This window comes from Ambystoma mexicanum, chromosome 12 (assembly GCF_040938575.1).
Source record: "Ambystoma mexicanum isolate Mex_15411 chromosome 12, UKY_AmexF1_1, whole genome shotgun sequence".
NCBI lineage: Eukaryota > Metazoa > Chordata > Amphibia > Caudata > Ambystomatidae > Ambystoma > Ambystoma mexicanum.
Window position 1 is genome coordinate 1,085,484,008 of NC_090936.1, and position 27,241 is coordinate 1,085,511,248.

The 27,241-nt window shown below is 46.6% G+C and overlaps 1 protein-coding gene across 2 annotated transcripts in view; it reads right to left on the reverse strand.

The window, feature by feature from the left end:
• MKLN1 (muskelin 1) overlaps positions 1 to 27,241 on the reverse strand; it is a 1,341,339-nt gene that overhangs the window by 44,184 nt on the left and 1,269,914 nt on the right. For both annotated transcript variants that reach the window (XM_069629634.1, XM_069629633.1), the window contains exon 16: positions 15,210 to 15,312. In XM_069629634.1, coding sequence (XP_069485735.1) covers positions 15,210 to 15,312 — 103 coding nt within the window. The remainder of the gene's footprint in view (positions 1 to 15,209; positions 15,313 to 27,241) is intronic.

The window sequence follows — 27,241 nt, forward strand, 5'->3', positions numbered from 1 at the left end:
AGGGGAAGGAGAGAGGGAGTGACGCAGGGGAAGGAGAGAGGGAGTGACGCAGGGGAAGGAGAGAGGGAGTGACGCAGGGGAAGGAGAGAGGGAGTGACGCAGGGGAAGGAGAGAGGGAGTGACGCAGGGGAAGGAGAGAGGGAGTGACGCAGGGGAAGGAGAGAGGGAGTGACGCAGGGGAAGGAGAGAGGGAGTGACGCAGGGGAAGGAGAGAGGGAGTGACGCAGGGGAAGGAGAGAGGGAGTGACGCAGGGGAAGGAGAGGGAGTGACGCAGGGGAAGGAGAGGGAGTGACGCAGGGGAAGGAGAGGGAGTGACGCAGGGGAAGGAGAGGGAGTGACGCAGGGGAAGGAGAGGGAGTGACGCAGGGGAAGGAGAGGGAGTGACGCAGGGGAAGGAGAGGGAGTGACGCAGGGGAGGAGAGGGAGTGACGCAGGGGAAGGAGAGGGAGTGACGCAGGGGAGGAGAGGGAGTGACGCAGGGGAAGGAGAGGGAGTGACGCAGGGGAGGAGAGGGAGTGACGCAGGGGAAGGAGAGGGAGTGACGCAGGGGAAGGAGAGGGAGTGACGCAGGGGAAGGAGAGGGAGTGACGCAGGGGAAGGAGAGGGAGTGACGCAGGGGAAGGCGAGGGAGTGACGCAGGGGGAGGAGGGGATGGCAGTGCAGAGGAGGGGATGGCAGTGCAGAGGAGGGGATGGCATTGCAGAGGAGGGGATGGCAGTGCAGAGGAGGGGATGGCAGTGCAGAGGAGGGGATGGCAGTGCAGAGGAGGGGATGGCAGTGCAGAGGAGGGGATGGCAGTGCAGAGGAGGGGATGGCAGTGCAGAGGAGGGGATGGCAGTGCAGAGGAGGGGATGGCAGTGCAGAGGAGGGGATGGCAGTGCAGAGGAGGGGATGGCAGTGCAGAGGAGGGGATGGCAGTGCAGAGGAGGGGATGGCAGTGCAGAGGAGGGGATGGCAGTGCAGAGGAGGGGATGGCAGTAGGGTGAGGGGGTGGCAGTAGGGAGGAGCAGTAATAGAAGAGTAGTACAGAAGGTAATAGCATCAAAGGATTTGAGGCAAGGCCTCGAAGGAACAAAAGACATTGGAGGGACAGAGGAGTGAAAGGATTAAAGGCGGATGGAGTTAGAGGAAGGAGAAACAGAAGCAGAGGTGGTGACACTGGAGGTAAAGATAAGAACCTAAAGGTGTGAAAACACCTAAAGTGACTAAGACGCAACGTGGAGGCCAGGTTGGCACAGGAGGCACAAGACCAAGGTAGCAAGGTCAAGTGCCAGTGAGATATCTGTCAAACCAGGTAGTGCCTGGAAAGCCAAGTATAGGTTAGATAACTCCTGTCACTGGATAATCTGAGGATATGGAAGAATTGGACTTTTAAGACATGTGCTTTTATCAGAGCCAGAGGACCCAGTTGTGTCTGCTCGGATACTGTATTTTCCAGTAAAAGAAACAAAAACTTCTTGGTCTGGTCGTTTCAATCCCCCTACCTGGCTTCTATGACATAGCATTTAATCGAACAATGGGGAAGCCTTACACTGTGCATTTCCAATCATTAATCTACATGCTAGAAACACAGCAGCTTGGTACAGGCAGCCTAAGGGAAGATCCGAACAGCAAATATCAAATCCAAGATGGTGAACGAGACAGATATAAACTTGGTCTAACCTCTTCATTCCAAACCAGCCGTAGGTGTACTAAAAAAAAAGTCAATCCTTACCCTATTACACACCTTGGAGTAGGCACGAAAACAGTATAAATGCAGACAACCCCGGTTGCTGAGTGTGGGTTGAAGGAGAAGGAGACTCAACTTTAGAGGGGCATAGAAACATGAGAAGTGGAAGCTGGAGAGGTGGAAGAGGCTGGGGAGGTGGTGACAATGTAGAGCAGGTGAAGGTGGTAACATGAAGACTGGAGACTGGAGAACAGAAGTCAGTGGTGGTAGTAGGACGTTCCAGGAGTTGGTGATAACTTTATGGGCGGAGATTGAGCAGAAGGAGATGGTGGTAATGGGTCAGAGCCAGGAGGAGATGATACAATCTGGGGCGGAGAGTGAGCTTAGGGACATTGTGGTAGTGGGTAGATCTAAGAGGAGGCAATAACATCAAGGGCGGAGATTTAACAGAAGGAGGCAGTGGTCTCTGTCCCAGGGCGAGAAGAAGTATGGCAGCAGAGTTTTGGGTTCATTAGAGTTTGTTAAGTTAAGATGCCGGTGCTCCCAGGTATAAGGAGTTGGCATAGTCAAGACCCGACATAGCAATGGACATAACAGCGGTTGGGGTATGTCAGGTAAGGGAAAAGGCGTCTAAGGAGTTTGAGGTGGAAGTGGCAGGATTTGTATACATTAATAATCTGACGGGAGAGAGTTGGGTCCGAGTCCATGGTGCAGCCAAGGTTTTTTGACTGTTATGGTGGGAGAGGGGGTGGGGGTAACAAGAGTGGGGGGCCATAGGAGTGGTTGCGGGAGAAGGGCAGTATTGGCGCACACCATAATATCCAGTTTTATCTGGGTTCAGGAGGCAATTCTTTTGTCATCCATCGGCCAATATCACTAAGGCACGCTTCAAGGTTGGGGCGTCAGTTGGTGCTTGTTTTGGGAATTTTCAGGATAATTTGGTTATCATCGGTGTAGTTGTAAGGAGAGTTTGTGTGCACAGATGATTCCTGGTAGCGTGGTCAGATAGAGGTTAAATAGTAGAGCGGATAGGCAGGCGCCTTGGGGTACTCCAATGATTACAGCGCAAGCAGTTGAGACAAAAGGGGAGATGGAAGGGGATTGGTTTCCTGTGGCTGAGGAAGAAGGCAATACAGTTGCGTTCCGGGCCACAGATTCCTAGGGAGTGGAGGCGATCAAGGAGGATAAAATGGTTAACAGGGTTGAAGGCTGCTGACAGATCAAGGAGAATCAGCGCTGCTCAGCCCTCAGAGTCTGCCGAGACCTTGAGATCATCCCAGATTGAGATCAGAGTGGTCTCTGTTCCATGGAGCAGTCTGAAGCCTGATTGCGCAGGGTCGAGTAGTTTGTTGGATTCTACGAAGCGGTTAAACTGGGAGTATGCAGACTGATCAATGAGTTTTGCGAGAAACTTGGTGTTGGAGATCGGTCTGTAGTTCTTGGAGTCAAGGGGGTCAAGGGATGCCTTTTTTAGAAGGGGTTTGACATGCGCTATTTTAAAAGCTTCTGCAAAGGTGCAAGAGGTGAGGGAGTCTTTTAGTATGGACCTTGCATGTTCTCCTGTGCAAATCAAGGATAATATCTCTTTAAGAAGAGACGTGGGACAGGGGACAAGGGGGGGGATCTGGAGGGTCTTCTGCCGGATAGTATTTCAAGGAACTCGTCACTCAAGATGGGTTGGAAAGAGTCGAGGGCTGGCATTGCGATCATCAGAGAGATGGGATCAGGGGGGTAACAGTGGGGTGGGCGGTGAGGGTGGCAAGTTTGGAGTTAAGGGTTGCCGCCCATTCAAGTGCAGTGTTGTACAAATGTAGTGAGGGAATCGCAGAGAGTTTGCATGGGGGTGGTTTGGGTAGAGCTGCAGGTAGGTTTTACGAATTCGGAGATAATCTTGTGGAGTTCTTTGCTGCTGCTGCCACAGTTCAGAAATTTGTTTATTGTAATAGGCCTTTTTTGCTTTTCAGATCTCAGATTTGTAGTTACGGTGGTGGTGGTCAAACATAGATCTGCTGAGAGTGGTTTTAGAAGTTCGCCATTTGCGCTCAAGGGAGGTATTTCGACTTGAAAGTCTTGAGGTGGGGGTGAACCATTTTGGTGATGGACCTTTGTGATTCTTTGACTCCTGGCTTAAAGGATCCGATGGTTAAGGGTCTACCACTGGTCATCATCGCTGATGGACAGAGTAGAAGGGCTTTGGCTAGGTTGGGAAGTACTTTGACTTTGTTTCAGCATTTGAGGTCAAAGCTGAGGGCTGGGGGAGCTGTGGGAGGGGGTGGTGTGTAGAGAGAGAATGGGATGTCAGAGTGGTCTATCCAGATAAGAGGTTTGGGACTGGATATAGAGACGCAGTCATAGGTGCTAAAGATTGCATCAAGGGTGTGACCACCAGAGTGAGTTGGACCATTGGTGTGTCAGGAGAGATTGAGTGAGTCTAGACGGTCAACCAGAGGATGGGTCACCGGGTTGTTGCGTTGTTGGGCATATCGAACCAGATATTAACATTTCCCAATAGTGTGAGAGTTGACTGATTTACCTGAATGGTTTCTATTGAGTCACAGAGATTGTTGGCGAAATGTCTGTCATATGCAGGGGGGTCTGTATATGAGTAGGAAGCTGTGAGTGTTGATGGTAGTAAGCATTTTACTAGAAGGGATTCGTATGAAGCATTGCATGCTTGGGGTTCGGTGAGTGAGTTGGAGAAGTGAGGTTTGTAGAGGATTGCCACCCCGCCACCTCTAGGTCTGTTGCGAGCGATAAGGGAGTAGCCAGGGGGAAAGGCCTCGTGCGCAACAGGGGCAAAATCGAGAGAGAACCAAGTTTCAGTGATAAAAACGAGGTTAGGTTTGTAAGCGGATAGGAGGTCAAAGATACCGTGTCTATTTCTTGTCACGGAGCATGCATTGAAAAGGAGGCATGTGACTTCATGAGGGGAGGGGATTTTCATGACGCTCGTCGCGCGGAATGTTCAGTGGACATGGGTGCCCAGTGAGATCGAAGGTGTGGTAGGATTCGTCAGGGGGGTTGAGGTAGTGGAGGGTCTGGGTGCATGTACTATTCGAGGGCTGGGTGAGTGGGTTAGGTTGCTGGGAAGAGAGGGAAGAGTAGGCAGGCAGTGGTAGGCATGCACGGGACGTGGTGGGAAGGTTTGAGGGAGGGTGGTGAGTGGTGCATGTTTGGTGTGAGGGGTTGGGTGAGATGTTTGTGGTTTGAGTCTGGACGGCGCTAGGGGTTTAGGTGTACAGGATGAGAAAGCGAAAACTAGGGGGTAGAGATGGAGAGAGAGGGGAGGAGGTTGACTGATGGTATGGGTCGGAAAGGATGGGAGGTTGGAATGATGGAGGTATGGTGAGGTATGGAGAGTCAAGGCAGAGGGCTGGTCGCCCTTTCTGCGTTTAGTGGGTTTGGCTGCCAGAGGGGTGTGAGAGAGTGTAGGAGGTCAGAGGGAGAGGCGGATGAGGCAACTGTTTTAGAAAGTAAAGGGCATGCTTTCAGGGAAGGGAAAGGGTATGAAGGGGGGGTCTGTGGGCGTGGATCGAGTAGGGGCTGAGGGAACGGGAGATGGTGGAATGGGGAGTAGGGACAGGGTCTGTCATAGGGGAGGATGGGGGTGGCAGGCTGTGCAGAGTTTGAAAGCTGCGTCTTGACGGATAGTGCAGTCGAGGGGGCGCCGGGTTTTTCGAGGGAGAGATGTCATGGATGAGGGAATGTGGGACTGAGGTAGGGGGCACAGATGGCGAGTGTGTTAGTGGAAGTAGGACGATGTTGGGGAGACATGGAGCTCAGCAAGAGTGGGAGTGCAGGTGTCAGAGGGGGATTGGCAGGAGTGAGGGTTGTTGGTCTGGTGGAGGAGTTGCTGAGTGAGTGTAGAGAAGCTGCAGCAGTGGTGTGCGTCTCATGATATTTGGAGCGCCGGAGAGCTCCTTTGGCTTGAGAGTTTGAGATTGCACTGATGTATTCTGAATAGATGTGAGGGGGCAAGGGGAGCTGATATGTTCGGGTGGGTTGAGGTGAGTGGGATTAGGGTTTTCGGTGTGGGGTGGTTGGCGTGCAAGGGTGCTCCTCTGGTCGTAGGGTCAGAGGCAGAAAGATGATTGGGCGGGGGGCCAGGGAGGTCAGACTGTAACAGTATTCAGAGGCAAGGGACATAGGTGGCGACCAGATGTGGGATATAGGGGGGTTCATGAAGTTGGGTGTTAGAGCAGAGGTTAGGCGTCAGGGGTGGGTACGACAGTTGAGGTGGAAGGGTATGGTGCAGAAGGGGCGGGATAAGGGGTCGGAGAGGCAGTCTTTGTTGATGTGGTATCTCTATCTGGTAGGGTATACCAGTCATGGTTGTGGGATGGAGTTGTCTAGCAACACAGCTATGGAGGTCAGAGAGTGGCTGTTCGCTCATAAGGCAGGGACGTAAGGCATCAGTGGCCAGGTACCCAGATTAGGATGGCAGCATTCAATTCAGAAGCAGTAGATGTAATAGCAGCACCTAGATTTGAGACATCTGAATAGAGGAAGAAAGGGCATAACACAGGAGCGGTAGGTATAATAGTAGCAGGAACACAAAAGGCAAATTATGTATGTACTGTTTGTATTGAGGCAAATTCTATAGTAGAGGGACTGTACATGAGGGGTTACAATGAGTTTTGATGAGTATGTACACTTCACAGAAAGAAACAAGTGAAGGTCTCCTACCTGGCCAGACGCTGCTGGTTGCAGGCACAGGAAGCAAACACGAGCCAACACTGTCTGGAGCTGCTTCCCTTTACCTCAGGTCCTTCACCATAGGAGCTGCATGGGCAGGGGCTGCCCTGGGAGTGTGCTCTAAGTGGGTTTCTGATGACTAATCAGGCCAGGGGGCGGGTTGGGAGGCGGGTGGAGGGTGGGAAACAGGGAAGTGAGGTGAAAATGGGTACGGATGGAGGAGAGCGCCATCAGGGGCTGAGGGCTACTAACCAAGAGAAAAATAAGCAACACAGGGCCCAGGGGGGGGCAAACACTCACCTGCGAGACACCTGCAAGAGTGGCATGCAGGCTGGAAGGCCAAGGCACTAGGCCCGGCAACAGAAAAATAGGTGGCCAATCAGGCGAGGGGGCAGGTTGGGAGGTGGGTGGAAGGAGGGAAATGGGGAAGTGAGGTGAACATGGGCATGGATGAAGGAGAGCGCCATCAGGGGCTGAGGGCTACTAACCAAGGGACAAATTAGCAACACAGTGTTGATTTTAAATTCTATTCTGGCTTCCACAGGAAGCCAGTGCAATTCTCTTCTGTATAGTGATATGTGCTCATGTTTCAGAATATTTCTGATGATTCCAACTGTATCATTTTGCAGGATCTGCAGTTTTTTAACACCGGATTTACTGGCTTCACCGAATAAGGCATTGCAGTAATCTAGACTTGGCATGATCAGGGCTCTGACCAAGGTAGCAGTTTTTGTCTGAGATGTAAGGCTTTACCAGGCATAGAAGACTTAGAGATAAGTGTACATTTTTTATGACATTTGCAACTTGAGCATCCGCGTTGAGATATGCTTCAATTGTGACACCAGGTGTTTTTACCTTGCAAGCTATTTTTTATAAGATGTTGATCAATTTTGCAAGTGAATGTGGTGCACTAGCCAGGATGCATTACAAATCTTAATCATGCAATGGGCTTCCCTGGAAATCACTATAGCAAATTTACTATACTAGAAACAGGCAAAGAACACAAGTAAAACAATTTCCTAGAGTAGTTTCATTGTTGATGAGGACCTCGGCAGTTGTGGGTTTCTTTATGAAGGTAGACGTTGGGTGGGTTGGACTTGCAAGCTTCCCTCACATCATATCTATTGAGAAGGTCTCAGTGCTGTGTTCATAGGTGGGCATAGCTACCAATGTTGTTTGTGGGTTGAGGGGGCCCGATTAGGTGACTCTGGTTTAACAGTATTGTCTCCAAAATGGGAGGGGAAAAGAAACATTTGTGTTTTGGTATGGGGTGGAGAGCTGAGGGGCAGATGTGTGAATTGAACATAGGGAGGGGGTTCAACAGGAATTGGCCATGATCATCGTTCTCACTCTTTCCTGATTGCCATCTCCTATTTCTCTCTCTTGACCCAACTCTCTCTCCCCTCTTGTCTCAAGATCGACAGCAAAAACATTGCGGACCAAATAAACACACAAAGGGACACGGTCGCAGATAACAGTGGAAAAATCAAAGAGGACCTGAACACTGCATCTGTTACCCGGCCCCGCCCACAGCCATGCCCAACAACTAGAGTGATCAATGAAGAGAACGCTGCCCAAACAATAGACAGACTTTAGGGATATCACACACACGCAGCTTATGAAACAAGGAAAACTGAACAGGTAAAGCATTAAAACCTAAGCATCACCCTAACTTTCCGCCAGCACAACTAGGGGCGCCCAGTTGGGCACCACTTGCCCTATTTAAACACCAACCTCACACACTTTGAGCAGCCGACCGCACAACAGACCCACACCAAACTGCCAAGATTAAGCAGAACAAGTAACCGGAAACACACTAGGTACAGCCAACATTCTGCCACCAACCCAAACATGCAGGAAAGTCAGCCACCAAACAGGAAGTCAGCCACCAAACACGCAGGGACGTCAGCCACCAGACATGTAGAGACGTCAGCCACCAAACACACAGACGTCAGCCTCCGGGCCCAAGAGGAGGCAAGATAGGCCAACAAACCACAACCAAGAAGGTTTGGAGATGCCATCGAACTGCAACCAACGACTCACACCACAGGCATCGTCAAGCCGACCGACTTACAAACCAATTTCCCCCTTCCAGCTACTCTGACATAACCACTGCCACTACACATAACCAGGGGCTAGCCACACCACACAAACACTGAGAATGAATCTAATGCTCACATCCTAACATACCGCTGAGACTCTGGCAACACTAGAGGGAACATCCTTGCACATAGTCCATAAAACCCTCCGACACTACACAGATGCATTATATATTCAACGCCTAACAGCCATCCGCAACTCTGGACCCCGTATGGATAAAACTAACCAGGGTGCATGACCACAAACCCCACCTTAACACCACACAACACACATCCAACATAAACATACATCAGAGGAACTGAGACCTACCCATGCAGTTACAACACACGGTCCTCCCAAACCAATTCCCACATGTCAGACAATGCTTACAGATACCAGTTCCTTCTGGTTTTGAACTTATCCTATCATTTCATCCCCACTAACACATCCAGCCCTCTTCTCTTGCAGAGCCACGTGAGTGCCTGGAGACTGCCCTAGGGTGGTAGCGGTGCACGGCACAAATTAACATAACAAAATTTGATTTTGACCACTAATGGCAAAATCAATAATAAATCATATATTACGAGCTGAGGAAAACAAATCGAATTGTAGAAGGGGAAAGGAAATAGATGACGGGCATGAAACAGTTGGAGATGCGGCAAGAACAATCTTTATTTGATTTTAACCGCCAAAAAGCAAGCAGCCATTCAAGTTTCGATAGCTATTGAACAATGAGGAAATCGCTGATTAAGAGAATCTGTGACTGATGGAAAAGAAGAGAATATTTGAGTATCATCAGTGAAGAAATGTGTTTGGAAACTGTATAAATGAATACGAGGTGTCACAGGTGGCTTCAAGGATTCATTTCAGTAGTTAAGTGCTTTTATAGTCAGGTTTTTGGATGGTTAGAATTATGTGCAGCATATAAGACACCAAGTATGCATTTTTTACATGAATACATTGGCAAGGCTCTGTTCGAACATACTTCACACTTTCAAATCGCTTATATTCTTGTTCATTGAGCTTGTGCATACACTGCAGACAAGTATAACTTCACTACAGCGCCTGCATGGAGCTTTAAGCAATTACTGCAAACATGAAGAAATTCAAAATAGCGTTAGAAAGAGCTTGCCTAATGAAAGTATTAGTTTGGCACATACTATATTGGATTTATGCTTAAGACATTAACATTTAACATGTAAAGGGACTATGATCACTTAACATTAGCATGTAATTTGAATTAAGGAAGCATCCTTTACAAAATATTCCCTTCTAGATGCTCACAAAGCAATCAGAACAAGATAGAAAGTCTAAACATTGTTCAGCAAATTGGACGTAGATGAAACCCACTTTGATACAGAGAAAGATTTGTACTACGCAGAGCAAATTCCGGATAACCTAATGAACACCGGCCGTGACACAAAGCAATGACCTGTGCCTCAAATTAGAGCAAAGTGCTGTCTGATGAGCTAATGTATTTAAAAAAAACAATGCAACTCGCACTTAAAGATTACATGAATCAGTTATCTAAAGGTATATAAACAGCTTAACATCTGGCTTTGGAACAGACACTCACAAGGAGCGTGATCCAGTAGTGCTTTGGCAGAGAAGATCATGCAGGTTATGTGAACAGAGTGCTGAACATCAGCCAAGCAGATCATTGAAACCCCACCAGCCAGATGAGGGATGCAGCCACAATTAAATGGATATGAAAAGCCTTTATCGAAGCCAAGCAGATGCATGAGCTTTATGTAATTCCAAAACACTATCACATTTTCTGAAGATTTATTTTTATGCCAGCAATTTTCGAGTTTACGGAGCCGCAGCCACAATTCCAGAATAGTTTTTCCAATGTTTCTCCCAATTTCTGGCATGTTTCTGTTGCTTTTATTTATGTGACAAGTGAGACCCAACAGCCTCCCTTATTGACAATCCCCTTTCAACCAATCCAACATCAACTTCCTTTGGACCTGCTCTCTTTGGAAGCAGGAAAATGCCATCCTAGCACCATGCTGCCTTTTCTAGCTCTACCTCCAGCCAGCTCCCTTTCTGTCATGTGACAGAACAATTAAAAGATCCTATCTGTGATTTGCTGCCCCTTTATATCAGTTATTGCGCTGTGTGACGGGGTGGCCTGCCACCAAGAACCACACAGATTCGGGTAGTAGGTCCAAGGGTCTTTATTGGGACTTTACAATTAGCTTGGGCCACAAGTTCTCAGGTAGTTCTCTGGGCTGAGCGGGTTCTTGTGGAATTGGGTCTAGGGCCAACCCAGACTGTCTTATCTTCTCTGGCCTTTCCGAGGTTCCCTAGCCCAGGCGTCCTGAACAGGGACGTTAGTTCTTGCCAACGATAACACCTGGCTGTCTTTTGCTGCTTTACTCTAGTGGTGGTTCCCCTAAAATGTTGGCTGACTAACTGCCTGGGGATTGTCTAGGCTTTCCCTAACCTAGCCCGGTGAGCATTCTTGGGGAGTTAGGGATGGTGCCTTATTCCCCCCTCACCCGCGGTCTCATGCTCACTTTAATCACACCTTCTCATACTTGACCCTTCACTATACTTGTATTTTTAAACGTTCTCCTCCCACCAGGTCACTATCCCTCCAAGCTCTCACTCCGCCTACACCCTTTTATCTTACTTCTTTTCTTACACCTGTTCTTACTGTCACTTGTACCTCCAACTACCGGCCTACCTCAGTTACCTTCTCTTCCCTCTTTCCTCCCAGTCTACTTCACTGCATCTTACTATTCTTCAATTATAATCATGCTCTCTACTATTACCACTAGCTTCTCCTATTCTCCCACTCCCTTCTGCTATTACAACTCTTCCACTATCATTATTCTTACTCTATTACTAATGCTATTGCTTTACTACCTACCTTTACTTCCCTCATACTACTACGGTCAGTTCTCTTCTACTCACTAGCGCTCGCTACCAACTACCACTATTGCCCAATTCTCTCGCTTTGCTACTCCTGGTATTTACTAAATCTACTCCCAACTCTAATTCCCCCACCACTACACTATTTCTACATTACCTCTACTGCACTTTCAGCTCTCACATACAAACACTCGGCGTACCCACTCTCTTCAATAGCATCTGCACTCTGGTTGCTCTTGCCTCCTCTGGCCTGTCGGACATCCTCCACCCCCTCCTATTCTCACGCAACTAACACACTCACACACACTTAAACATCCTACCCCCACCCAGGACTGGGGACTGACCCTAACCAACCACTTAGCTGTCTCCAGTGAGTGTGTTAAGGGAGACCATGGGATGGCTTAAGAGGGCATGTTGCCCCCTGCTCCCTTCTTCATGCAGTTTAACTGCACCTTTAACCTGGAGTCTACAGGGGCAACCAGGGACTCCAAGCCTTCCGGGAGGACTTTCCTTAATGTGAATATCCCTGGTGGTTTAGTGGGTTTTCCCCAAGACATCAATCCTTTATCCCTGATGGGTTTTTGAAGGCTCCCTGATGTCGCATGCTTCAGCGGACATCTGCCAGAGCCGCGCAGGTGATGGGGTTAACGCAGCACCGCCAGGTGCCACGAACACTGGTGCCACATCCTCTGGCGGCCGGTATGGCTGAAGTCGCACCCACTGGTTCTGCATCCATCATTGCTGCACTGTTTGTTGGATTGCGACGCCTTGCATGGCCCGGCAGCCTTACGATAGGTTAACTACTTGTAAAGCACAAAGTCACCCAAAGGGCATCATGGCGATAAGATATAACTAAAGAAAGATTAGAAGAGATATGAATTCAATGATTTACGAAATGCAGAGCGACTCTCAATAGCCTTCAACAAGGAAGGAAGAGAATTCCACAGCTTTGCGGTTGCAACCAAGAAGGCATTAACACCCATATGGGCTAGTCTAAAATAATGAATCTGGTGCCTCCCTCTCCCCCTCCTCGTCACCCTCTACCTTTTGCCCCTCCCCAAGCTCATCCATTGCCACAATCTCATCAGTTACAACTATGGGGACGACACCCAGATCATCCTTAAAATTCCCAACTCCCCACCCAGACCTGGCATCCTGCCTCTCAAACATTGACCTCTGGATGACGAACAATCAACCCTGTAAAAACAAAACCCTAATTTGCGGCATAACATCTCTCCTTCCCTGACCTATCCCTTAGCTGCACTCTTTAGACCCGCGACCACTGCACCACCCTAAGTCAAAAACCTAGGATGCACTTTTAACATGCCCCTCTCCCGTCACATCAATGCAGTCTCCAGATCGTACACCTTTAAACTCTGCATCCTCAAGTGGATATTTCCTCATCTCGCCTACCATCACAGTTCACGCAATCATGGCCATCATCCTTGCACGCCTAGACTACTCTAACTCCTTCTACCTAGGCGTGACTATATGCCAACAGATAAAAGCTACAACGGATTCAAAACTCTGCAGCAAGTCTCATCCTCGCACTATTCCACAGAGAACAGATCTCCCCCAGACTCAGGACACTCCACTAGCTGTCCATCAGCTGATGGGCCCCTTTCAAAGCCATGTGCATTACCCACCGTGCAATCCATAGTAAAGGGCCGGAATTGCTCAAAACAAGCTCTCTCACTACCACCCCACCAAAATCCTCAGATCAGGCACTGCACACCTCTTGGTAGTCCCTCCTTTCAAATTCTCCAGATTAGGAGGTGCCTGTTTCTCTGTCCTTGAACCCACTTTCTGGAACTCCCTCCCCCTCGCGCTCCGCCTCAGTGTATCGCCTGGCCTTCAGGAGGGCCCTCAAAACCTGGCTTTTTGCACTGACTTTGAGCTCCCCACACCCACTCCCCATCTCTCGCACACACGTTTCACCCTGCAGTCCTTCCTACCCCCGCCCTGGAAGAATCCCTACATCTGCTCATCTGTCAGCTACTAGCCTTTTCTTCCCTTTCAACCACCTTGCTTTCCAATCCAACCTTCCTTGTGGGACGCCAAGCACACGTGGAGGGACTCAGGTAGTCGCTCCAGCTATTCGCACCTAGAACAAATCCTGACAGTGGGCCAGGTATTGAACTCATATGGGCTTTGTGGGGGGCAATTCATCACACCTAAATAAACCCTGGGAAAATCATGCTGATCGTCCCATAGGAGGACAACTAGCAACTTGGTCCAATGCAATGCGAAGGCCAGGCAAGATATGGGCACGAAAAGAGTTTTTTGTAACACTCCAAGCTGCTAAGTTCTGGAAAATACTGCAGGCGATAGGTAAGATGCAGTGAGTGTCAATAGTCAACTGTATTCATTACCAACAAGGCCACGACAGAAGCATGCAAATCAGTAGGGAGAAAAATATTTTTTCGCAAAATCTATAATTTATAACAACCTGCTTGACAGATTGCTGCGAACATGGGCTTCATTAGATAACAGAGGTAATTTTCACCCCCAAGATCATGAACAGTAGAGAGTAGGGATGGGAGAGGGCCGAGAGCAGGAGGTCAAAAAGCAGGGGTCCGTAGAGAAGACACAGAAGGGTGGCCAACCACGAGTACCTCCATCTTGTCTCCATTCAACTTGTGCAAGTTGTCGCTCATCCAACAGCCCATGCCCTCAAGGCAACTCCTTAACTGGATCGCAGTATGAGGTTGAGCTATGTTAAGTCGTACAATGATGTGGGTATCATCAGCATAGAAGTAGCAGCAGAGGCGGTGGGAGTTGATGAGCTCAATTTAAGGTTGCATATAAATATTAAAGAGAATGGGATACAAAGTGGATCCCTGGGGAACCCCAGAGAAAAGAGAAACCAGTTGAGAGCAGAAAGGCTAAAGTGAGAGCGATTGTGTTCAGTCAGATAGAAATGACCTGGCCAGAGGGTCCGGCTTTAGAAAGACACCCGAGCAGGATGGGGTGGTCAATGGTGTCAAACGCTTTCTTGCTGCCAGTGTCCTCCAGTATCCTGTTGTGGCCTAGAGGCCACCATCTGCGTAGATAAAGTGGGGTTGGGAGCGGAGGGGTCCTGCCGCACTCAGCCACTGTGGTCGGGTTGGCTCCCTCCCTTCCACTCACAAGGCCACAATGAAGGCCCTGTCATAGCTGTGAAACATTGTAAACAAGCACATCATTACTGGCAGATCAATGTTCATGTATTAAGCTCTTTAATGAACCATGGCTTTACATCGTAGTGCAGGATACATTCACTAATGAATGTGCCAAGAATGTCACTGTTCATGTCCTTAGCATTCCTAGGCACGTCATAGGGCAGACACTATATTTGTAGAAGCAGAGGGGTTAACTGTTAGCGCCACGTTCTATTCTTGTAACGCCCTTCATGTTGCTAGATGGGGACAACTGTGGATTTGTGCCATAACTTCTGTTGCTAGAAGTGAGTTCTATGCTTTCTTTAAAAGGTGCATCTTCAGATTACCTCTCAATTCCATGACTCAGCTGAATAGTTAAGACACTGAAAAGAAATCTTGACACTGCTGAAGAGGCTTCTAATCTCATCGACTAACACAGACATGCTGATCAGCTAATTGATAATGCTACACTGGGCCATGTATCCATTTGCTGACTGATGTGTGATAAACATATTCAAATGTATCCATTGCATGATCATGAGACAGGCCATTCATGTCCAATACAGTTCTCTAAACTCAAATGTGCATCACACGAGGTGCACAGGAACAAGCACAATGCTATTGCAATTGTACCTTTTGTTCAAAGGGGTACTGCAGCATACACATATCATGGTGTTAACTATTATATTTTATGGAATTGTAATGCATTTTTCAAGACAAAGGGGATTACCGATTATATTCTTACCTCTTTTGTTTCTTCGGGATCAGAATGATCCACTGTGGCATACAAGTCGTTCTGTAAGTATTTCAGTGCACTGAGGGGCTCTGTCTGGGCTCGCTCTTCGAACCTAAGATCATTAAAAAAAATATTATGGTGGCAATAACAGTTATAATGATCACAGAGAACATTCTGACCGCTCTGTTTATTTGAAAGCAAGTTTTATTGCAGACTTAAGATCCATAGATAGGACAAATAACATTTCAGCTAATTAAATAGTAGTTTCTGAAAAATCAAGTTAGCAAAGCAAAAAGGAACACACTAAAATAAGAGCTATGAGGGTGGGGGGTGGGCAGGAATGACTCGGGTGGCAGAGGAAGAGCCAGAGTGTAAAAGTGGAAGGGTAAGGGGCAGCAAAGGAAGGGCAATGGGGGAGGTAGAAACAGAAGGGTTGAACAAGAGGTAGGGAAGTTAATACATACCGTCTACCATGAGATCATTAATCTAGGGATTGTGGCATAAACAAGGGGATGTTATTTTTTCATTCCAACTGACTAGAAAATGTGCATTCTGAATACAATGCCTTTAGGAAAAATATTAAACGGCTGACATCAGTTGGGTAAACATTATGGGCCTAATTCACAGAAGCATTTTATTATGGCAAAACCCCATTCGAAAACGCTCTGTGAATCAGGGCCTATATATCCAAATTCTTTTTCATGCAATGCAAAATATCCATCAAGGTCTTGACCTGGGGTTCCAGTTGTTTATTTGTAATTTTTGGCAAAGATAAGTCTGTATCCTGTTACAAGCCAACATGTTTCAAGTAGCTTATTGTGCTTCTTCAGTACCTATTGTAAGCAAATTCCTAGCCTTTGCCTGACAAAATAAACAAGCCAGGATTGCTAATGGCTGTCAATGATGACCATGATGTCAACTTTTAGGAAAACTAGTACAACGGGGAAACTTCTCTAAATGTAAGAATGTTTGGTCTTGGAAGAAGTTGAAGGGAATGACAGAACACCAATCTTGGTGCATGAATGACTAAATACATTTAGGAGTTAAAGGGGAAATGTTTTGGAAAACCCATCAGGATGAAAGTAACAAACAATTGGGCTTCAACAGACAACAGTGTTTTTAATAATAAATCAGTCTTCAAATGGCCCCCCAAGCAACATCGAAATGGGATATGTGGGTGCTCATGAGTGTCACACATTTTTCCCACAACTTTCCTGGAAATGTGCGAGAAAAGGCACATGTCCAAAAACAATTAACAATCTGAAGCAATAATATTTGATTCAGGACAGTATCGGCCGAATACTTAATAGTTGACCCAAGTATTCGGCCAGAGGCGAATAGTGACCGAATAGAAGATTACTACTGGAAATGTGTCAAGATATGCTTAACAAGCCAAAAATGTAGGCTTTGCCAATGCTGGTTTTAACAGGACTTCAGTGAAGGATGTGCATAGTGCTTATAAATAGATCACAGCTGTAACTAAATAAAGTGCTTCTCTTGTTTTGCTGTGCTGATTATGTGGAATAACAGTGTAGTTTGTTTTTATAGTGCTTCTTACAAGAAGGCATAGCTTGTTACCAGACTGCCCCACTTTGTGCATTCTAATTTTTAAAGTGAGGTGGCTCTCATTCCAGAAACCAACGCTTTATCCGTGTAGCTATCCAGCCTCAGTAAAGATTAGCTTTATCACTCTGCAGTTGAACTCTGAAATACTGGAAATTTTACACGTGTTCACGAAAGGTAAGCTGCTGGTAATGCCCTCATGCTTATATATTCAAGCTGTTTCATCCCATGACAAACTTTCCTAGAATTGAGGCACCGCAAACGGGCCCTGTATTCACATGGGGCGCCGGGGCTATAGAAGGATTTCAAGCCTAATGCGCCTTGCTGTGCAAGCACTGGATCTCGCAGAATGAGCCCTGCATTTTTACTCTTTTGGCATTCAATTAAGTGACCGGCTCTTGGGTGTGAGCGTTTAAGTACTAAATAAGGACCAATTAGCATTTCAATTACAGCTGCAGGTGGGCAACAAAAGGCCCTGTGAATCTTTAAAAGCTGCTAAGGGCAATTAACTGGTTCCTGGGAACTAAATCGCTTGGCCACCAATAATGAGTGTGCACCTGTTATTCCAGATAACAGGATTCCCAAACCTGTTGAACAGGAGATACATATATATATAATATATGTATATATGGCCTGTTATATGTTGCCATGAGCCAATTTCAGAGACAGATATATCCATTATCCATATTATTCAGCCATTTTGTATGCATTTGCTAGAGAAAGAGGCCTCGTTATACGAAGAGTCCATGTTTACACATTGTTATTATGTATGTAATTGGACACACACGTGTGCACTTAGAAATGTGCATTGAGCCATGGTATAGAGCCTGGTTTGCGAGAGAATGAGTGAAACGCTAGAATGCATGAAACTGGCAGGCTAAGCCATTGTGACACAGAAGAGCAGCTCCACTGGTTCCTCAGAAGAATTATTATTGTAAGCAGGAAGGTAAACAGTTTCTTGGCAGAAGGTTGTAACTCTTGGCCTAGCAGAAGAAATGAGACGGGCATGGCTTTATCAGCATCCCTGGGCCTGCTCGTAGACAGACAGAAAAGTGGGGGCATTCGCAGGCTGTAACTTGCTCTGCACGGATAGAGGGATTTCAGTGGAGAGAAAGAGCTGACAATGGAGGGCTGGGAGGATGGTATGTTTTCGTAACACACACAGACAGGAGAAGGCCATTGGACATGTACAAGATATGCTCTGAAATGTCACGATGACTAGAACACACTGAACTAGAGAGTACAAGATTGACGTAACAGATCTTTAGGCGCTGTCCGCTTTTAGAAATGCTGGTTTGACAGAAAGAGTGAATGCTTGATGTAACCATAGAGATTTATGTACGTCATTTGACACTATAATTCTGAAGCATGATTTGATTGGAGTTAAAGGCTTTTGGAGAATCGGCTGACATGCAGTTTGGGGGGAGTATTCTGGGAGAAGCAGAAGTATTTTGGGAGAGAGAGTTCGAGATCGATCTGGCATAGAGTTGGCAGGAGACCAGACCACCGAGGGGCCAAGGAGAGGCGCCCCGACAGAGGCTGTGCAGCGACTGGCTGGCTGCAAGGGAGCTGGAGAGGAGAGAGATGAGATACATTCAAGATGGGATCTTGGGAAGCTTGCCCATGAAAAGGGGAGTATGGTTCTAGCCCTAACTGATTGACTGGCTTGTTGGGACATGGGAGATTTGCACACACATTAGATGGGTTGTTGACATACTGGCAGAAGGGGAGACAGACAGACAGACAGACAGACAGACAGACAGACAGACAGACCAATGTTTGGTGATGGAAATGAGAGATGCTGACGCTTGCAAATTGTTATTAGGCCGCATTTCTTGTTATTTTATTAGGCATGCATTGTTATTAGCATTATAGATCCAGCAGGACTGGGTAGGTGTTATTAGATTGCTTGCATAGAAGCCAGTATGCATTGCTAGTACTGTTTATCATGCACATAGAGCTGTGCATGAATACAAGTGTTTTTATTGATTGAATTGATTCATGTGTTTTCTTTGTGTTTTATGTTATTTCATCTTGTGTCTATTCTTAGCATTAGGGTAGGTTTGTGTGTCCATAGCATAGCAATTTGGCAGTAACAGTGCACAACCACCCTGAGAGACATCTGTGCAGGGGGGCCAAATTGGTCCACTCCCCCTGAGGTAGAGTTGCAGTTTGACAAACCCTGAGCATGGCGTGTAGTGTAGAAAGATTTGTTTTTGTTGTTGCATTAGAAAACAGGCAATTGTATGAGGAAAACAGGGGAGGTGTGGAGTACAACCGTAGAAAAAGTTCAGCCCAGCTGTTCTCTATACATTTCTGCAAAATCTCATATCGTCTTAATCGGTGCCGGAAATTGACACCATTTACTGTGGGGTCCCACCAGCGATGCGAGGGGGGGCCCTTAACTACAATGTTTTAAGCAAAGTATAAACATTGCACACACTATACAACCGAGAAGCTGTACTTCCGGCAGAGTGCAAACTTAAAAAGTAATTTCACAGCGGCCTTGATCAGATGAGTGATCATGTGGGTAAGGGTCTCTCCCCTGGTTCAAACGACATTGATTTGAACCCAGCCCCAGAAATGGAAAAAGCCAGCCCAATGCCAGATCTGGTTTACTACTACTTTCAAATCAAATGATTTGGTTACCCGATTATGCTCGTTATTGTACTGTTCTTATATGCACACTGCCACCTCACAAACCCCTGGTGTAATCCTGGACAGGTGGCCTCGTACCTTACAGGGACAGTACCCAGCATTTAGTTATTCTGGACAGGGCACTGCTGTGCATTGAGAGGTAGAACACAAGGTCACAATCACACATACACCAAAGCAGAGATAACAAAGCGTTTCCATCCCACAGACAGCAGAGGGTCAAGGGAATGCAGACATCCCTCCCCCAGCTTGGGACAGCAGGTGCGTTGTCATGTGGGAAACTAAACATAGGCATCTCAACCACTCCTCCCCCACACATACATTTTAATAAGGTAAAGAGTGAAATTCAGTAAATGCTAACAACTGTGAGCAACAAAGACTAAAAAAGCTTTGCAACAAGTGCCCGACCCACCAGGCTGCTTTATCAGTTCAAATATTACAATTTCAGAGAACCCCCACCTACCCACCCCTTGCCAGGGTCCACACTACTTACCTTCCTCCAGAGCGCTGTCTAGCTGAGCTGTGAATTGCTGTTAAAATCTTCGCCCAGTGTACTGCAGCACTCCATTGCCCCTCCCCGCCCCCACTCCTTGTTCATCACCGAATGAATGTGAGATGTGTACGTCCAGCAAGGCGGTGGGAAAGGGCGTGCCACTAAGGCAGGTGGTAGGGGCACAGGTGGGCACAGAATGGTGCAGAGTACCATAAAATGCAGGAGCAGTAAGGGCTAAAGCCACAAACTACCACCTCTGGCCCCAACCCTCTACCAGCGCTCAATGCCCGACTGCCAACCTCTACACAACGCCGCCGGTCGCGAGAGCAGCAAACACCCGGTGCTTCTGTGCTCCCCAGTCACAGCCTCATCACTGTTTATGTGCACCTGGACCAGCAAGTCCCACGTCAACAAAAGGGCTGAGATAGCAGCCCTCAACAGAACATGCAATCTGCAAATGGGGTGAGGGAATTGCAACAGTGGGGGAGGGGCAAGGGATAACGAGATGGGAAGCGATGGCACATAATCTGAGTGGACAGAATGGGGGGGGAGCTTGTATCTGGGGGAGACTGATCATTTTGGCATGCCCACCCCTTAGATGGTACATTCCAGGCTGTTAGATGGCATGTGCTCTACAGAGCTCTGTAGGGTCTGAAATAATAATACATTCAGGTTTTCATTACAGTTGTCACTTCGGCCTCGAGTAAGGATTCCATAAGATATTTGTCCGAAGCTGAATACCAAATGTTATGCCAGAATTCAGCCGAATACTTATTCGAAGCCGAATTCCGGTACACCCCTAGTCTTACCACAGATCAGTATTACCAAGGCCACAGTCTTTTAAAAAAGAAAAAACAAAGAAAACAAAAGATCATAACAAGCAGGTAGAATAACGTTAAAGAAAAGTAACAACATTGGTATAGAAACATGTTTCTGGTTGTATGTGATTGTAACGCTGACATTACATCTAAATACATCATGCATGTTATCTACACGCAGTCTGTTTCAATAGTGTGACGGCCCTCTAGTGGAATTAGAATCCTGGTTTTGTGTTTTTTCAGTCTTTTCACTAACTTTTTACTTTTAGCAGATTACTTTCTACCTATTTTTTCCATGTGAATACCCTTTACGGGGGGACACCACTAACTTCTGTGTCCACTAATACCTGTCTTTCGTGTCCATTCATACCCGTCTTTCCTCTTCTTCATCCTCCCCTTTATACTATTTTTAACTGTAGTCTAACTGAATTTTTTCGTCCCACATAAACCCAAACCTGCAATACTATATTATTGCCTATATTTAGTTATTATTTCACCTTTGCACTGCTTTTTACCCTCTATTTTTGTAATTTGTTCTTTTTACCCCTTCACTTAGTGTCTCTTTATATTTTCCTCCAATGTAATCACAGGTTATTTCTAGGGCAATTAATTCCATCCTACAGGGACACCTTCCTTATTGCTCTCAATACCTAGCCAGACATTGAGGGCAAGTCTATCTTTGTTGCGGTCTGAGTAGCTCCATTGTTTGGGTCAAAAATCAATTAGTGTGACTCTTTATTCTTTCCAGAATGTTCAATTGTTCCTTTCCAATCTGTCAAAAATGCTTTGGCTCACATTGCATTTAGCAATTCCAGTACAGTTTTATGCTGTATGTTTTTTCATACTCTGGGCTAGCCTCTGAAACTAGCTTCCAGTGAATTTATATGCATTATCCCTAGAGTAAAAAAAACACTGCACTGTCAAAAGTTTTTTTAACAATGGGCATTTGCTTTTAAATCATGAAATTGTTAAGCTAGACACATTGATATTGTATCTCATGTAAAACTCTTCTGATAAAAGGAGTATAAAGAACAGATATACATTTTCAACAAATACAAAAATTAACCGCAGTTAAAAAAAGGTTAGTTTAGTTTAGTTTATTATTTGTATAGCGCCGCCTGGCCCTAGGGCATCCAGGCGCTTGCGATGAATACAACAAGAATAATACAACAGAAATGTACAAACCGATTACATATTTACAAATTTACAGTCTTGGTGCATGCTAGTAAGGTAGGGCTAGGCAGTTTATGTTTCTTTGGATAGAAGCCAAGTTTTGGTGTTGTGTCTAAATCTGTGAAAGGAAGGTTCTGATGAAGTAAACCGACTACCCATAAATTGACGTTATGATCCCTCTGTTGAAGGACACAAATATGTTAAGCAATACAGGAATGCAAAACCAACTTCTTCTGAAGTATGAGCGGGGGTGGTTGTCACAAAATCCTGGCTTGCGTGTAGACACTGATAAATGGTCTAGTGCAGCATCTATCTGACAAGAATCTCCCCCAACCTTCATTGTGAATAGTTGTATTGGCCAGTTCCTCTCTTTTACAATAACCTTCTCTTCCAGATCTTCCAAGCTAAGCAAATCATATCAAGATGCAAGCATATAAGCATTGTTTGCAATAAAAAATAAATGTGACCACTGTTTAAACGTGATTTTTTGTGTTTGAGAATTGTCACTATTTTTCTGTCACATTCATTTTAAATAAAATTAATGGTTGTGGAGAAGTGGTAAAAAAAGGGTGTGTTTTGTAGGGGTAAAATAGTTAATGTTTGTAATTATTATTTTTTAAGTGAAAGTACACCATTGTTTGAGAAAACATTTTTTCTAAGCAACAGAATAGGATAGCAGTTTACCTGATCACTGAGAGGGCGGTGCAATTTATGCATAGTATATTGTGCATTCAGAAGGCTCTATCTTAAATGCCAGTGTGCCTCTTATATGTTTTGGAGCATTTATAGCACCTGGACATTTTTTCTTGTGGAATGATCAAATTCATTTCTAACAGGTAATATTTAATAGTTATTATTCAAACTTCATTTATGAAGGCGGATTAAGCGCCCCCCTTCCACCAAGTATGGTTAAACGGTTTTCTATTTTCATTAAATCTCTTACCTGGATGCTCATTGGGCACCACCTTCCATGCAACACATGGATTACCATTTAAACACTTCAGTAAGAATGATAAAAATTACATGTTTAGTGTTCAATACTTTTAAACTGATACATCTTTTATTATCATTTAGTCTGCAAGCCAAATATCCTTTTCTCAGATAAGCCCTCTCAGTGCCAAAAATTACATCTCCTTATAGGATATTTTAGTGAATATGCAATTATAATATATTCCCTCTCTCCCTCCCTCTCCCTCACTCACTCCCCCTCTGCCTCCCCCTCCCCTTCTCCCTCCCTCCCTACTTCCCTCCTCCCTCTCTCACTCCCTTGTATCTGTTTAGATTCACATGCTTTGTACAGGCCAACATCTAGTGGTTGGTGCAGATGGAGAAGGTTTCTTAACCTGTAACTTCTGTTCTCCAGCATTGGTATCTTTCATAGATTCACCTGCTGTGAATATTACCTGTCAGGCTGGGAATCCTTGGTTACTCTTTCATTCCTCTTGCCCTAGGCAAGAAGAACCTACATTTTGTAACCCAAAACCCTTGTTATGGGTGCTTTTGGTCCCCACCAATGGGACCTCGAGTAGCTCTAGACTAGACCTTCATGTTGGAATTACAGTGGATTTAAATCAGATTTTTATTGTAAAATAATGAAATGTTTTACGAATCATATTAGTTTGAATGAATGCATGATGTTAGGATGTTTTGTTTTTAAGAAAGAATTAAAAATGTTCAATGATTTTGATATTTTTATACTTAAATCATAATAAAATAAAATAATGATTTAATATATATCACCTCCTTTCTCTCTCAGTTTTTCCTTCATTACCCTGGTACCACTTTCTGTTTCATGTTATAGACCTTCATGTTCCCCTCAGATTCTGACCCTGTGGTTACAGATGTCCATAGGGTGTAAGTGGAAGGAGAGCACATGTGAATCTATGAAAGATACCAATTCTGGAGAATAGGAGTAACGGGTAAGAAACCTTCTCCTCCAGCATTAGATCTTTCAAAGATTCACATGCTGTGAAAAGACTATGTAGCACTATACAGATATTGGAGGTGGATACGGGTAAAAACCACACCAGAACACCTTACAGCCAATTCCTCAGATCATCCCTTATTGGAATAGGCGCTGTCGGACTGCTGTCCCTGTGCCACTTCTTCGGCGTGCTGCTTCTCCAGGCAGTAGTGCCTTGTGAAAGTATGCAGCACCGACCAAGTAGCCGCTTGGCAGATGTCTGTGAGCTGTAGCTCTCATTGAGTGTGCATGCCGAGGGACTTGGGAGGGGCTTCCCCGCAGAACTGTGGCAGAAAACAATGGTGACAAGATCCCCATTGCTGTGCTTTGCTTGGATAGAGCATTGCCTTTATCCTTCAGGCCATATGCTACGAAGAGTTGCGTTGACTTCCTGAAAGACTGTCCTGTCGATGTAGTATTTTAACGCCTGCTTGAGGTTGAGAGAGTGCAATGCCACCTCTGCCGGTGACGAAGGCTTGTAAAATAAAGCCGGCAAGGTTATTGTGGAATTCTTGTGAAAGTCTGTGCAGACTTTGGGAACGAATCGCAGGTTCGTCATGAGAAGTACCCTGACCTTCTGGAAACACAAGTAGGGTTGGTTAATTGCGAGGGCTTGCAGAACCAACACCCGTCTAGCTGACGAAATAGCCAACAGGAATGCCACTTACCATGACAGGTATCTTAGTGTGTAGAGGCCATAGGATCAAACTGTTTCCTCATGAGCCCTGAGAGTACAGTGTTGAGGCTCCATTTCGGCAATATCAGTTTTACTGGTGGAAAACTTCTGAAAAGTCCTGTGGAGAAATGTTTCATGAGCCTGCGTATGTATGGGAAACGCCTCTCTCCCGTCTTGTGTACCTAGAGATGGCCACCAAATGCACTTCAATAGAATTGTGGGCAAGGCCCTGAATGTGGCAGCACCTCCTCCGGTGTCACCCGTAATGGGTTCAGTCTTTCCTGGTGCTCCTCGCATTGGGTTTCGCACTACCTGCAGAACCGCTTCCACTTCAGGCGGTATGACTTGTTGGTGGCGGGGGCTCTCGCCGCCGCTAGGATTTGTCTACACTGCTCGGATATGTTTAGGCTTCCGAACTCCGCAAGTCACGAGCCACACCGTCAGGCGAAGTGATTAGAGGTCGTGGTGCAGAATTTTCCCCTTGCTTTGTGTTACGATGTCTGGTCAATTGCTGAGTCGGATGGGTTTGTCCCAGGAGAGTTGGACCACAGAGTACCAGGTCTGGCAAGGCCAGTCTTGCGTCATGAGGATGACCTTGCAGGCATGCCGCTTGATGGTTTGTATTGTCCTGTGCAGGAACGCTTATGCGAAGAGGCCGTACCATGGAAAAGCGAACATGTTTACCAGTGAGCCCTTTTGGGGCGTCCTGCTGGTGTACCTGGCACACTTTCTGTTGCAGATCGTGGCAAACAGGTCCACTGTTGGCTGACCCCAGCGTTGGAATAATCACATTCAGTGTCGAGGAGTCGACTTCCCATTCGTGGTTTTGGGACACTTGCCTGCTGAGCATGTTCGCTGTCTGATTGTGAATCCCTGAAAGGCGGAATGCCTGAATGCTGATCCCGTGGGTAATGGCCCAGTGCCAGGTCAGTTGAGCTTTCTTGAACAATGTCTTGGACCTCGTTCCTCCTTGCTTTCGCAGATAATACATTGTGGTGGTGTTGTCTGTGAGGACTTTGAACGTCAAGTTCTTCAGTATTGGGAGGAATGACAGGAGCGCCCACCGAAACGCTCTTGAGTTCGACCATATTTATATGCAGGGTTGTCTGCCAGGGCGTCCACAGCCCCCGCCCCCCAACGTGTAGCCAATCCACGTGAGCACCCCACCCCTGGAGGGAGGTGTCTGCTATTAGCTTTTTGGCGGGTGTTGGATCCCGAAATGATTTCCCCCTGCAGACATTGGTCTTGCTTGCCCACCATTGAAGCTGCGAGCGGGTTACACACTTTGTCCTCCCCTGATACGTTGAACTGGGACAAGTTTGCTGCCAGGAACTCTTGTAGTGGTCTCATATGGAGTATGAAGTGCAGAACAGAGAGTGGTATGCAAGACGCCATCGTCCCGAGCAGTTGCATGCATTGTCGCACTGTTCTTACTTTGTTTGGCAAGACCAGCTCACTCTGTCGACGGAGGGACCTACCCCTGGTTCCTTGGTGGGTAATTCCGCTCCAAGGCCGCAAGAAGGATCTCCTGTAATTGATGGCGAAGCCCAACATCAGTAATAAACTCACTGTGAATGCTATACAAGAGTGTTCTCCCTTCCTGGATGGGGCGCACACCAGCCAGTCATCTAAATAGGGATAGACACAGTGTGCCTGTTTCCGCATGCTGTCTGCCACTGGTGCAAAGCACTTCATGAAGGTGCCCGGAGCTTACTTCAGGCCAAACGGAAGGACCTTGAATTGGTAGTGTGACTTCCTAACCACAAACTGGAGGTATTTCTGGTGTCCTGGATGGATGGGAACGTGAAAATAGGCATCCTGGAGGTCCAGGGATGCGAGGTAGTCATGGTGCTACATTGAGTCTATGACTTGTAACGTGATCATAGTGAACTTCTGGCGCTTTATACATGTGTTTAACCTCCTTAGGTCTATAATGGGCCTCCATTTTGCATACGGTTTGCAGACGAAATACCAGGAGAAAACGCCCTTTACCCTTTGGTCTCTGGGGACTTTTTCTATGGCCCTTTTTTGCAGAATGAGATGTACTTTTTGTAGGCGCGCGGTCTTGTGCACCTGTGGTTGGTGGTTTGGATGTATGGAAGAGAGGGTGTTTGTACTCTAGTAGGTGCCTGCATAATAGCACATCCAGAACCCATTTGTCCTTTATTATGTCTCTTCAGTTTTAGGCAAACCTGGAGATCTTCCCTCCCCGGGCGATGTGGGATGGATTGTCACTGTTGAGTCTTTCCCTGCCGTCCCCTATGGGATCCAGGCGGCTGCTTGCAGAGCTGATTTAGTCAATAGTTTTGTTGATTTTTGGTACCCCTGGTAAGCTCTTGTATCCCTGGGAGTAATATGTCGAGCCCCGAGAGTCTTGACGTCCCTTGTTGGATGAGGACGTAGATGTTCTGCCGGCTGCCCCTCTGAACTGACGAAAGGGCCTACGGTTCTGTAGGGATGTTAACGACCAGACTGTCAGTGTCTGTGTTCTTCGTTGATCTTGGGTCTGAACATGCTCATCCCTCTCAAAGGGCATGTCCACCACTTTATGGTGGACATCCGGCCAGAAATCTGTACATCAGAGCCATGCCTGTCTCCTCAGGAGCACCCCATTGGCCACTTGCTTAAAACATGTTTCCGGCAGGTTCACTGCCGGTTGATACCCAGGTTGGAGGACTGTTCCGTTTCCTTTAGGATTGC